The sequence below is a fragment of the Halteromyces radiatus genome (assembly GCF_025201355.1).
Source record: "Halteromyces radiatus strain CBS 162.75 chromosome Unknown BX664scaffold_6, whole genome shotgun sequence".
Taxonomy (NCBI): domain Eukaryota; kingdom Fungi; phylum Mucoromycota; class Mucoromycetes; order Mucorales; family Cunninghamellaceae; genus Halteromyces; species Halteromyces radiatus.
In genome coordinates, this window is record NW_026251692.1 from 1,382,214 (window position 1) to 1,395,750 (window position 13,537).

The 13,537-nt window shown below is 32.3% G+C and overlaps 5 protein-coding genes across 5 annotated transcripts; 1 reads left to right on the forward strand and 4 right to left on the reverse strand.

Moving 5' to 3' along the window:
• The first annotated feature begins 315 nt into the window (after positions 1–315).
• Positions 316–903, forward strand: BX664DRAFT_338221 (uncharacterized protein). Its single transcript, XM_051546393.1, has 2 exons — positions 316–524; positions 580–903. Exons 1-2 carry the CDS (start codon positions 355–357, stop codon positions 635–637), a joined length of 228 nt encoding a protein of 75 aa, XP_051398385.1. The 5' UTR covers positions 316–354; the 3' UTR covers positions 638–903.
• Positions 904–1,403: 500 nt separating this feature from the next.
• On the reverse strand, positions 1,404–2,957 carry BX664DRAFT_338225 (uncharacterized protein). Its single transcript, XM_051546394.1, has 5 exons — positions 2,374–2,957; positions 2,257–2,305; positions 2,021–2,195; positions 1,856–1,966; positions 1,404–1,774 (listed from the first exon to the last, which is right to left on the reverse strand). The coding sequence occupies exons 1-5, from the start codon at positions 2,865–2,867 to the stop codon at positions 1,482–1,484; spliced, it is 1,122 nt and encodes a 373-aa protein (XP_051398386.1). The 5' UTR covers positions 2,868–2,957; the 3' UTR covers positions 1,404–1,481.
• Positions 2,958–3,142: 185 nt separating this feature from the next.
• On the reverse strand, positions 3,143–5,977 carry BX664DRAFT_300611 (kinase-like domain-containing protein; the record flags this gene model as incomplete). The annotated part of the gene is made up of 7 exons (XM_051542349.1): positions 5,748–5,977; positions 5,320–5,607; positions 5,090–5,186; positions 4,891–5,022; positions 4,231–4,746; positions 3,394–4,092; positions 3,143–3,348 (listed from the first exon to the last, which is right to left on the reverse strand). The coding sequence occupies exons 1-7, from the start codon at positions 5,790–5,792 to the stop codon at positions 3,143–3,145; spliced, it is 1,983 nt and encodes a 660-aa protein (XP_051398387.1). The 5' UTR covers positions 5,793–5,977.
• A 558-nt stretch (positions 5,978–6,535) lies between these two features.
• BX664DRAFT_338231 (ankyrin repeat-containing domain protein) lies at positions 6,536–8,295 on the reverse strand. The gene is made up of 4 exons (XM_051546395.1): positions 7,843–8,295; positions 7,356–7,542; positions 7,078–7,288; positions 6,536–7,021 (listed from the first exon to the last, which is right to left on the reverse strand). Exons 1-4 carry the CDS (start codon positions 8,157–8,159, stop codon positions 6,621–6,623), a joined length of 1,116 nt encoding a protein of 371 aa, XP_051398388.1. The 5' UTR covers positions 8,160–8,295; the 3' UTR covers positions 6,536–6,620.
• A 2,181-nt stretch (positions 8,296–10,476) lies between these two features.
• Positions 10,477–12,294, reverse strand: BX664DRAFT_338236 (uncharacterized protein). The gene is made up of 5 exons (XM_051546396.1): positions 12,248–12,294; positions 11,973–12,159; positions 11,609–11,905; positions 11,228–11,519; positions 10,477–11,124 (listed from the first exon to the last, which is right to left on the reverse strand). The coding sequence occupies exons 1-5, from the start codon at positions 12,248–12,250 to the stop codon at positions 10,614–10,616; spliced, it is 1,290 nt and encodes a 429-aa protein (XP_051398389.1). The 5' UTR covers positions 12,251–12,294; the 3' UTR covers positions 10,477–10,613.
• Between the last annotated feature and the right edge of the window lie 1,243 nt (positions 12,295–13,537).

The following is a 13,537-nucleotide window of genomic DNA, read 5'->3' on the forward strand; positions in this document are numbered from 1 at the left end:
CAGTTTTATGCTAAAAAAAAAAAAAAAAAAAGACAACATATTCATTTCTATTTTTTTTTTCTTTAATAGATCCTAGGAAATCAAATTACTACCGGTAATAAAAGGATGATGTAGTTTATACATGTCACTGAATCAAATCATCCTGAATCAACTTGCATCCATTCATCATATCAATCATCTAATAAACTTATTATCCCACTTTTTCCATATAATGCGAGTTTATGTGTAAATGTGCGCAGCCACTTCCAGATAGGTTCATCGGGCATAGAAAAGTGGGTCAATAAAATTTTGTATCACCCACGGTTTCTTGTTTCCTTTTTTTTTTTCACTCTTCTTTCTTTACTTCTTTACATCATGACGAAAAACATGCTCTCTTATACTGGTGGTGTAGTAGGACTTTTGATTCTTATCTTGGATTTGATTGTTATCTTTGAAGTTCTCAATTCTAATCGAACTGTTGGGGGTAAACTAGGTTGGTCTCTTTTAGTATTCTTTTTCCCATTGGTGGGACTTATCTTTTACTTGTAAGTACATGACTTTTATGAACATATATATTCTAATTTTTTTTTTTAATTGTAGTTTGTTTGGTCACCGTGAACAACATAATGCTTCTTATACACCTATCAGTAGTGCATAGGAGTTGATGTTTATGCCTTTTCTTTTTAGCGGGGTTTCTCTCTCTCCATATCGTTCTTGATTTTTTCTTTTTCTTTTTTTTTCCCTTTCTTTCTTTCTCTTCTCACACTCAAACATATACATTTATATTTTACTCCCCAATAATCTTGAGTTCCTTTTTTCTTCTGTTTCCCTTCTTCTCTTTATTATTGTTATTATTATTATTAAAAAAAAAAACTTCTATTGTATCAATAAAACTTTATTATTATTATTATTATTATTATTATTATTATTATATATCCTAATTATGCATCCTGTCACCAATCGAACAGAACGACAACAAGAAGAACAACAACGGGCAAAAACAACTACTGATGATAGTATAGTTTCTGGTATGGAGGCATCTAGTTCATCTATGGCGGGTGACGATGAAGATGACGATGACCCTTTTGATCTACCACGACGCAATGCTAATACTCGATCTTCACCGATATTGATGTCACCAGTCCCATCCACTTCTTCATCTATGGACAAACGAGATCATGACATTTCATCTGGATACGATGCTGATACTGAAGGTGGACATTCAACAATTCCTTCTTACTTGCAACAAAACAATAAACAACATTCTCCACATCGTTTTCACCATCATACGAAATGGACCAGTAAAATGAAATATCAACCTCCTACTTCTGTATCAGAATCAAATGACGAATATCTGTAGATTATTATTAGCTGCTATTATACTTTTTTATAATAAATAAAACATTCATTTATTGAATTTATCTATATAATCTATATCTATCTGGACAATCATCTACCTAGAAAATTGACACGTGTATATCGAGGCTATTCATAATTAAAAACTAGAATGGTACTTGTGAGTTTTCCGATACTATTGTTGATAATCTTTGACCATCACGATCAAGTGGAATCGAGTGAGATTGAGTTGATATATTTGAAGATGATGGCTGACCTGTATCCTCTGATTTTGATTTGCTTGCACCTGCTTCTACAGTTGTTGTTGAAGATGAAACTTGTCCAGTATTATTGTCATTGTTATCATTGACTGGGGTTGACTTTCTTTGGTGATGATAAATGTCCTTGATAAAAGCCACGGTCGTAGGTTCACTATAGAAGATGGCGGCAACTAACAAACCTAAATAAAATAATAAAAAAAAAAAAATATGGTTAGAATCATAAAAACAAAATTGATTTTATATTTTTTTTTTTTTTTTACCAGCAGCTGAAGAGAAGATGGCATCCACAATGGAGAGAGGATAAGAGGATCGTTGTGGTTCGAATTCAACGAACTGCATAATAAATGCCCAAACGTTTGTAACTATCGGAACTATAAACGAATCATTAGTTCATATTAGCCAATTGTCTATTTTTAACAGTTTACCAAGTGAATAAAGAATACATCGAATGCCAACCTTGAAGAATACACTAGATGATGAAGAAGAATCTTGCGTTGTTGGTTCTTTCAAACGATAATCACGAGATAATTTCCACATAGACATACCCCCAAATACAGCCGATGAGACAATAATTAAAAATAGAAAACAATAATACCATAACTATTTAAAAAAAAAACCGACTGGTGTTAGTTTCATCCCATTTCCCTTAAAGTAAACATACCCAGTGAAATCCTATTTTGGTTGGACTGTAAAAATGTCTTGAATAATACCTAACCAAAAAAGAAGAATATGAACAATACAAAAAAAAAAAAAAAAAAAGGATCATCCAGCCATTTACCAACAACTACGAGGTACTGAATAATGGTTGGTAATAGCGTCATTTGTAGTAATTTGATGAATGGTAGCTGAACAAGCAATCAAGGAAAAAGAAATGATCCCCAAAGGATAAAAACGAGAAGCCCATTTTTGTTTTCGCATATCACCATATAGAATGATCATCAAATTTAATCCAATCGTTCCCAAGGCCGAAACAGCAACAGTGTTGAATGCCATGATCACAACACTTGTATTTTCGCAGTAATCCGAATTGCCAGCCACAGTCCAGTTCACTATATCCAAGATTTCAACCACTATCAATGCCACCACTGCCACCATCACATATTGCAGTGTCAATCGTTGTGCATGTTTCCTGTTGTTGAACCATAAACACACATAAGTCAAGCTGGTCGCCACTGAGGAAAATAACGATATGATTGTAAATGTAATGACACAGATCCGAATAGGAAGGAAGTAACTGAATGGTAATTGTTGTAGAGGAAGATTTGAAACCATATGTATTGATCATTGCATATTGACTCCTAACAGAAAAAAAAAAAAAGAAAGAAAGAAAAGAGAAAAAAGAAAGAAAAAAAGAAAGAACGAAAGAAAAAAAAAAAAAAAAGGAAGCTTTTCCATAAATCCCGCAACGTTTTTTTTTTCTTTTTTTCGGCTTGGACAAACACTATTTTTTATTATTATTATTATAAAACAAGGATGTACAAAAAATCTACTACAATGAATATGACTAAAATAGATAATCAAAAGGAAGGGTAAGATAAATTAAAATTCTAATCACCTTTTTGTTGCTGAAGAATACTAGCAATCCATCCTGTTGCTAATTTGTATACCCTTGTTGAACCTGAGACTTTGGTAAATCGTAGAGCCAATAATCGTGTGTTTTGTTTGGAAGGAATAAAGTTGACTTCAATTGAGAATAATGCTGTACCATCTGTCGCTGTTGTTGGTATCTTTTTATCATTTTCTACTGTTTGATCTTTCTTCCGAATAAAATTATCCACAGAGGTCTTCCCATGTAAACTACGTGTACCATCAGTAGAAGATAATCGCATACTATGAGCACTGGATGAATGACGCAAGGATCGGTTATTTAATTGTAATACGTTGGAATGTGGTAAAGCCAATCGCTGTAATTGTCGTAACCACCAATGACTGTTGTTACTAGCAGTAGGATTGCAATCTTCATTGATGTCAAGAGAATGGATGATGCTTTCAGGATAGAGTGAGTTGTTGGAAAAACTTTTCCTTTTAAGTAAAGTAGGAGTTGATGTCGATGCTGAGAAGAGTTGTTTGAGAGATGATTTGCGTGGGATGGCTGATGGCGATGATTTGCGTCGTTCTAATACATCCTGTTCCTTATAGTTGCATAATGTGAGCATACAACTGAGTTGAGATCGTGATTCATGTAGATAGGTGACACCAAGTAGTTCACAAACCGATCTTACTAGTAACACCAATTCAAATTCATCTTGTGCTTGATCCACTGGTGCTGAAGAAGGTACACGTTGATCATCCAAATAAGTAGGTGAACTAGTAGAAGATGTCATAGAGACTACAGTGGTTGATGAAATGGCACGAACATTGGATTGAATGGTGAAATAATACGTTTTGTCCTTGGTTCGCTGATATAGTTGAGAAATGTTGAGTGATGATGTCTTTTTCATTAATCCTCTATGCTTGATTGAATGTTGTTGTTGTTTTTGGTTAGCTGCGTCAGATACTGTAGAGATGTTGGAAGAAAGGACGGGAGTAGTAGTAGTAGATGATGATGAATGATCTAAGCAAGAAGGTTGTAAGTGAGTATTGATATCAGGTCGTTTCCATTTCCGAAGAATATGATTCATTGGTGATCGTAAACTAGATAATTGAATGTGATTGACAGGACATAAGGAAATTTGATTCAATACTGATCGGATTTCTTGATATAGGGCAGCACGAATTGGTTCCAATAAAGATCTGTCTTCTCGTCGACCATGACTAGTATAATAATAGGCCGGATTATGAGCGTGATGAATAAGTGTTTTTCGTACTTGATATCCAGTTCGCTTTTCTTCTTCCATATCCCTAAGGAATTGTCGTTGTTGTTGATCACGTTCTTGTTGCCGAGCTTCCAAAGAGATTGCATCTACTGACATACTAGATGGTACTGCAAATTGATACATTGCCGCATGATAATTACTTCCCTCTGAAAATAAATCATCTAGTCGTCCATAATCATTTATCCAAGGATCACCCTGTAAAGCATTACAAAGACTTGATCGTTTCCTTCGGTCTGTTGATAGACATTTTTGAATAGTCCGTTTCAATCCATCACTAAAATGGCCAGGCATAGGATAATTTCGATTCAAGATATCCTTTCGTAATTCACCAATGGCTACCAAAAAAAAAAAAAAAAAAAAAAAAAAAATAGGTAAGGATATTTGTATTTTCAAAAAAAAAAAAAAAAAAAAAAAGGAGGGACAGGAGTTTTTTGTTTTATCTTCGAATTTCCTCCTTTGGAAAACATGTTGACACTTACTTTTTGCATGAGCAAAGGCTTCAAATCCAGCCACCATTCGAAAAAGGCAAATACCAAGGCACCAACAATCTACTTCAGGACCAATATACTTCTTTCCATTGATGATTTCAGGACTATAATATAACATAGATCCTATATATTTTAAATTGAAATAAAAAGAATTAAATAAAAAGTAAAAATAAGTTTAAATTCTACTCACCACAAATAGTTCTTAATCGTTGAAGACCAAATCTATTACTAAGACCAAAATCCACCAAATGAACTTGATTGTTTCTTGTCAATAATATGTTGGGTGCCTACCAAGTAAAGTAAGTGAAATGGTAAAAAGGTAAGCTTCTTTTTCTTTTTTCCCCTCATTTTTGTTACAACTTTTTTTTGTTCTCCTTTTTACTTCATCACAGTTGTGTCCTTTTTTTTTTTTTGTGATACCTTCAAATCCCTGTGTACTACCCATTTCTGATGACAATAATCTACTGCCGCCACCACTTGACGAAAGATCATTCTTGCTTCTTGTTCTTTGAGAGAACCACCCATTTGCTTTAAATATTCATCCAAATTGACACCAGGAATGTATTCCATTACCAAATAAAGAGTACAAGCAGTTTCAAATGTTTCATAGAGTCGAACAATGTTGGGATGATTTAATGCTTCCATAATACTGATTTCTCGTACTAATCTTGACATGACCCTATCATCGTATACCCTTTTGTCAATCATCTAATAAACCATGATCATCATAAAATAAAGAAGGGAGAAAAAAAAAAAGCTTGTTCAGTAAGTTTGATTTTTGTCGTTCCCCCCCGTGTTTCCGTTTCCCCCGGATCTCCCGAAACTTGTTTTTTTTTTCTTTTGTGTACCTTGATTGCAAACTTTTCACCCGTCAAGTAATGTTGAGCTAGCATAACTTTACTAAATTTGCCTTCACCAAGTTGAGATAAAAACTGATAATCACCTATACCAAACACGGATGAATCAGGATTGGGCGTAAGATCACTTGCTGTTGTCTTTTTCTTTTTGGTGGGTGCCTTCGTTTGTGATGATTTGATATCTTGAGATATCTTTTGTTGTTCTTGTTCTTGTTGTTGTTGAATAAGTAGAGCGAATTGTTGTTGTTTTTCTAATTCTTCTTCTTGTTGTTTTTGCTTTAACATGGAAAGCATTGGCTCAGATCGTCGTCGCCACTTTTTACGCATCTGTTCCGAAACGTCTCTGAGTGGCATAATAGGAATATGGATAGATTGTATATAGAAAAGAGAGAAAGAGAGAAGTAATATCTTTATATTAAGATATATAAATGGAAGTAAGGAGTTGAAGAATGAGAATGAAGAAGAAGGACAAAAAAAAAAAAAAAAGTAAAGAAAAAGAAAAAGAGAAGAAAAAAAAAACAATGTTGGTACTTGTTTACACTTTTTGTATTTTGATTACCATATATGGATTTGCTTCAAAGGTCCACATGGTCAAACTATTTTCATTTGCCGCATCACTACCCATTATTGTTATTAATACATCATAATAAGATACAATAATAATATTTAGAAAAAAAAAGTTTATTGTAGTCCATTCTTTTCTTTTGTAAGTAAAAAAAGAAAAAAGTAAAATAATATGGTCAAGTATTATGATAAAAACGGATGTAATAAAAAAACTAAGTAACTATAAGAAAGGGAGAAGAAAGTAAAATAATAATAAATAGTAATAATAATAATAAGAATAATAAGAAAGAAAAAAAAAGATCAAAATTCATCATCACCCATTCCAAATAATCCATTTCTTGTCAAAGTAGATTCCAAGTGTACCGGTACTTCCTTGGCCATTTCTTCTTCACGACGTTTTTCCATTTTCTTAGCAGACATAGCACCTAATCCTTTCAAATAATCTACTAATCGACGATGTCCACCAGCTCGAGCTAAATCCAATGGTGTACCTACCCTACGTGGTACATATGTATTGCAATCACATCCGCACCTTTCTACAAGTAATGTCACTACTTCCAAACGTCCATGTCTGGCTGCCCAATGTAAAGGTAATTCACCTCGATGATCCGCTTGATTGACTGGAATTTCACAAGATCTTGCCAAAAATGATACTAAATCTGTATGACCTGACGCACACGCATAATGTAAGACAGTTGCACCTATGACAACAAAATATGAATGAGTTTTAAAAAAAAAAAAAAAAATTCTATTTTACCTAAACTATCCACTTCCAAATTGAGACGTCCTTGAGTAGTATCCACAATATATTCTACCACAGCAGCATGACAATGCTCAGCAGCAGCATGTAAAGCTGTCTTGTTTTTGGCTCCACCACCTCGGGCAATCATTAAATCACCCCCTGCTTGTACCAATTTTTGGAGTCCTGCCAACCATCCTACACTTGCAGCTAAATAACATGGCGTCACCTATTTATCAAAAATATATACATAAATGGATATATACAAAAAAAAAAAAAAAAGAGATATCTCTTACCTTGTCATCTTCAATTTGACCAAGAGTATACACATTCGGATTTGCTCCTTGTTGTAAAAGTAAATCCAAAGAACCAGGAGCTTTGGTAATAATCAACGCATGAACCATTCCAAATCCATATTTAACAGCATTGGCAGTTGGAGATTGTTTTGCTGTATTAGGAGATCCACCTCTTCGAAGAAAGTTACTATTGTACATAAATGGCAAAGGACATCAAAAAAAAAATAATCAAAATTTAGTGATCATCTTCTTCATTTTCCCCTTGTTCTCTCTCCTTTTTCTAGCACTACCTTTTTTTTTCATGGTCCATTTACACTAAAGGGAAAATGAATCATAAACATACACAACACCTATATCCACCCACATATAAACACACTTCTCCAACCTCTCCTCTCCATTGTCCTTTTTTTTTTCTCCTTTTTTTTTCGTTTTCATCTGTTCCTGGTTTAGCTCCTTTTTTTTTTGAGAGAGAGAGATCATCCCTTACCTGATAATTTTTTCTACTGTAACATCACTTCCTTTTGACTTGCTAATAGTATCCCATAAAGCATCAGAACCACCAAAAATAAGAGGATCCACTCGTCGTTGTTGTATCAAAGATGCTCCTGTATATCCATTTGTTGCTGTACTTGATCGAACTGGTGTCATTGGAACAGAATGTATTGTAGCTGTTGCACCTGCTGAAGATGAAGAAGTAGATGAAGTGACAAGTCCTCCTCCACCTTCTTTTGGAGTCGAAGAAGAAGCGCTGACAGATGGTGCTGAGATAGTATGTGATGGTGAAGTTGATGTACTTGATGCCATTGGTATAGAACCGGAAGTGTTGGGTTGTAAGAGTTGCCATGATTGTTTTTTCCTAGAAGACTTGTCTTTTGAATTGCTGCTGCTGTTATTACTATTACTATTACTGATGACATTGTTGTTGTTGTTGTTGTTGTTGTTGTTACTATTTATATTGTTGCTGTTAGAAGATGAGGTGAAGGAAGAAGTTTCAGTGTTAGATGAATGAGTACTATGTACCGAGGCTGAAGTTGAGTTTTTTCGGAATCGAGGTTGTACAATGCCATCGGTGGATGAAGACATGAATGAATTCTTTTCTAAGAGTTGGGTACTACCGAGATTCCATTGTGGTAACATATTGGATTGAATACTAGTTGTTGTTGAGGAGGATCGTGAAGGTAAAGCTGATTTATGTTGTTTGTTATTAGAGCAATCGATGGAAGAATCGTAGTTACTGAAGACAGATAGATCATTGGGTATAACAGAAGGTTGAGGACTTGTTGGAGTAAGAGGATAACTTTGTATATTCGAACCAGCTTTGTGATGATGTGATACTGATGGTAAATCATGTCCTTCACCTGATGAACCAGATTCAATAGAAAGACTTCGTGGTCGTTGTTGTTGTTGTTGTTTTTGTTGAGCTGTCATAGTAGAATTGACGTATTGTTTGTTCATATCCATTGCCTTTTCATATTTTTTACGGAAGAATTGCATTTCACGGACAGCCTTGTCATAACGTCGCTGATGATCTGCGGCAAGTGTCTTGTACTCTTCATTTTCTTGTTCCAGAGCTTCGGATCTTGATTGTAGCATAGTGAGTAATCGATCATGATTGGAAAATATACGCTTGATTTCAACTTTCATAGCTTGCTTTAGGTCATCCCGTTCAACTGAATCTACCATGTCAAGTAGGATCTCTTTAGCACTTCGAGGATGTTCATTCTTGTCATGGTGTTGATTGACATCTTCCAAACTATTGAAAGAGCCAGCAGAAATCAGAGAAGGTGGCATGTAATAGCAAAAAATAAATAAATAATAATAATAATAATAATAATAATAATAAATTAAAAAAGTAAAAGAAAAGAAGAAGAAGAAGAAAATGGAAAAATGAAAAAAAAAGAAAAAAGAAAAGAAAAAAGGAAGAAGAAGGGGGGGATAGAACTGAAAAAAAAAATTAAAAAACCTCCACAGTGCGTGTATGTGTATCTAGCATTTTTTTTTTGGTACCTTGTAGGAGTTTTACATTGTTTACCATATTTGGAATCCTTTTTTTTAACCCCTCATCTTACGTGGATATCTATTTTATATATATAAATATTAATATTAATATATATATTATTATTAATCTAAATCATCTATTCAAATTGAAAATAAATCTATTTGGTTGTTTTTGTTGTTTGTTTTTAATATGAACCCTATATGTATTATTAAAATCACTTTTTTTACAACACATAAATCATACACGCACACACTCATCACGTTAATACTAATAAAGGGAAATCAAAACCAACTTCTCCTTTCATTTCTCTCTTTCTCTCTCCCAAACGGAAGCATGATCTCACTCCTTTCAATATCTAAACAACGAATGGTGTAGTGAATAATAAAAAAAAAAAAAGGGGGGGGGGGTTTAAAACAAAGAAATAGAGAACCTGAGAATCAGAGGGAGGAAAAGAAAAAAAAAAGCATATGATTGGGGTCACCTATAGACAATCTTCAGAAATTCAAATGTGTTTAAGTATATTTTGATGAGAATAAGTAAAGCAAAACAAATCACAATTACTTTAATAAAAAAAACCATCCATCATCCATTGTTCATCGTTTATTGTTAGGATCATATTACACCTTACTATTGTTATCATATAATTATCCATCATCACATATCATCCGTCATCGTACTCCATCCATATTAGTCTTTATTATCTTTTTTAATTGTCAATCTACCCTATTGATTCCAACACCAAAAGTATAACCATGTTTGATTCAGTAAATATGTAATTCAACTATATAAATTTGTTCTGTTTTATTTTTTTGCATTGATTTCATCTGTATAATGCAAGAATTATAAAAATAATAAGAATACTAACAATAATATGAATAACCTTCATCATATATATATATAATCATAGGAGCAATACGTCTGTATTTTTCTATAGAGAAAGGGTAAAAATAAAATGAGAAATAGGCATTGAATATGTACCGCCTTTTTTTTTTTTTTTAAACATGTCAAATCAAAGATTAGAAAATAAAAAATGGGGGTTCCTTATTCAGGTACATGAAAGGACTTTTTTTTTTAAAAAAAATATCAAATGCACAAGGTCAAATATCAAAAATAACAACAGGAGAACATGTGAAAAAAAGGAAAGTCTTTTTTTTTTTTATTTTATTTTATTAGATTCAAGATAATAAAGGTAATATAGGTAATAAAAGAAATCTACAAGTGTATATAGTATGCATATATAAGGAAGGTAAGAGTTAATACTAATAATATGAATGAGGTGCTTGGTATTGTTGTGGTTGATGTTGATAATAAGGTTGCTGGTATGTTTGATAAGGCGAAGGAGGTATAGAAGCGTTCGATATTTGAGGACTTTGTAATTGATAGGGTGAAGAATAAAGATGTTGTGGTGATTGATGATGATGATGATGATGTCTTTGTTGTGGCTGATGATAAAGGGTATCGTCATTTGAATAATAAGGTTGTGGAGTCCATGCTTGAGGTTGAGCATTTGCAGTTAACCCAAGTTGATCATTGCTACTATAAGAAGATCCACTATATCGTCGTCCACCACCATTTATCCTTGATCCATCATCTATACCATATTGTTGTTGATATCCATGACCACTAGATAGATAAGTATTATTATTATTATCATTGATTTGTGGTAAAGTTGGTTGAGGAAATGATTTCATTTCAATATCATCCTTTTTGTTTTTCTGATGAAGTCCATTGACACGTTTCTTGGCTTGTTTTCGAAGTAAATAGGCAATTCTAAATAAGAAGATATTTTCAAATAGTTGATTAGTTTGAAAATTGATTTCTAAAACATCATTCTTTTTTTTTTTTTTTGTTATATATATATTTAATTAATTACCTTTTATCGACCTTGTGACAACAATATTCTTTCAGATTACCTTGAATGTGGCATAATAGAGGAATGTATACAATAGTAGCAGCACACACCATAAGAAAAGAGATTGCAAACATGAGAACAGAGAAAGCCATTGTACCAGTCATAATTTGTTGAATCAAAGTTTTTCCAAGAGCAGTATTGTCGACTTGTAAAGTACCATTACGTAATTGAATCCATTTAGGAATCAATGCCTTCAAAGTGACGACGTTGATAACTTGTCTTGGAGCTTCAGCCAATAAAAGTCGTTTCCAACCTAATCACCATTTAATAATAAAAATGAATAAAAAGAAAATATATTTTATTTTTTTTTTCTCTCTCTCTCTCTCTATATATATTTTTTACCTTTCAAAGTAAAAAAGACAAAAAATGCCACACCATCAACAAATTTTCTTGAACTATTGATTTTCCAAAATAAACAATAGTATTTATAATCTTTTACACTGTAATATCGACTAGCAATGACTGAAGTAAAAGCCCATGATATATCCCTAGAGGCAATGATCATTCTTGATTTTCGAATATCCCAAAATAATAATAAAAAGGAGATCAAGATAGCACCCAAGAAAATCCATTTAGACACATTTGGTGGAATAGCTGCACTTTCATTATCTGAAGTTTGACCAACCATCAATAATGATACTATATATAAATGAATGTTTAATAAACTAAAAAGATTAAGTTATTTTATATTATTATTATTATTTACCTCCAGTCCATAAATCCGCGATATATACTAAGAATGATTTGAAGATCACTAAAAAGATAGAAAGGTAACCAATTTTTGTTGTGCAAGAAGGATCATAGAATTCGTCCATATCAATATAATCAAACTTGTGGTCTTGAACATATTCACGTTTCCATTTTGGACCTTGTTTTTCACTTCCACCATTACACTGTTATAATGTAAACCAAACAAAAACGTAACTAAAGTAAGTTAGTTCAATTCAACAAAGTTATGTCCCGCTAGCATATTGGTCTTACCATAATAATAAAAAAAACAAAGTAATTAACAAAAAAAAAAAAAAAAAGAGAGAGAGAGAGAGAGGAGATAAAGTATGTGAATTCCTAAAGAGAATCACTAAACAATAGAAAAGGAATGGAAGGAGTTTGGAAAAATAAAAATAAAAAAGAGAAGTGAAAAGAAAGGAGTTAAGAAGAGAAAGCGTAAAAAAAGAAAAAGGGGGGAACGTGCAATTTTTTTTTTTTTTTTACAGCATCAGACAGAATAGATTGGGCTTACATTTTCATGTCTATCATTTGGAAACCAGATCAGGTCAAAAATAGAAACAGTTCAAATTTCCCAAAATAGCAATAGAAAAAAAAGTATTGGATGCTTTTTTGTTGTTAATCTTTCATAACAAAAAAAAAAAAAAAAAGGATAGAATAAAAATATATATATATTTTTTTATTTTACAAATCTAATATATTATTCCTAAAAAACTAAATACTAATCAATATGGTTCATCTTCCTATAGCCTAAACCAAAATACTAAGCATATTTTTTGATAACAAATCCAACTTGTTGCATATCAAAAAAGAGGGAGTCATAATTCAGTAGAGTGGCGGTCTTTTTTATACGGAGGGTACATTTCTAATATACTATTGATTTGCTTACCAAAAAAAAAAAAAAAAAAAAAAAAAGAAGTGTAAATTCAGTTTAAAAAAATGATCAAACATTCCTTACCTTCCATATTTTTGTATCCTATAATTTGATCATTTGTTTTCATCATATATATACATATATATTATGGTATAGTTTATCCCAATCGATTTTTATTCACTTGTTGATGTTGTTACTGAAGAAAAAGTAAATTTCCTGTTAATATAACTTGAATCATTTTAATATCCATCATCTATACAAATCCAAAATATATTGTAATCATAATTAAATATATGGATACTATTTTTCAAAATCATACTATATTACCATATACAACAGTGATATCAAAGTGGTTGAAGCCAGTATCTGAATGATTATTATCGTTCCATATATATATATCACCATCTAATTACCATGTTGATTTCGATATGATTAATCTTGTTCCATCCTGTCAAAGTACAATCCACATTTTCCTAAATCTAGTGTTCCATAGAATATCCTTTTCGTTTTCAACAAATAAATTAGTCGTGACAAGTAAAAGAATTGAATGCAGTAGTGAATAGAAGAAACACCAAGATAGTGGTAAGTCATGAGAAGGACAACTTACTTTTTATCATTGTTTCCTAAAAACATATAACAAAAGAAGAAAGGCAAAGTATAAAGCTTGTATT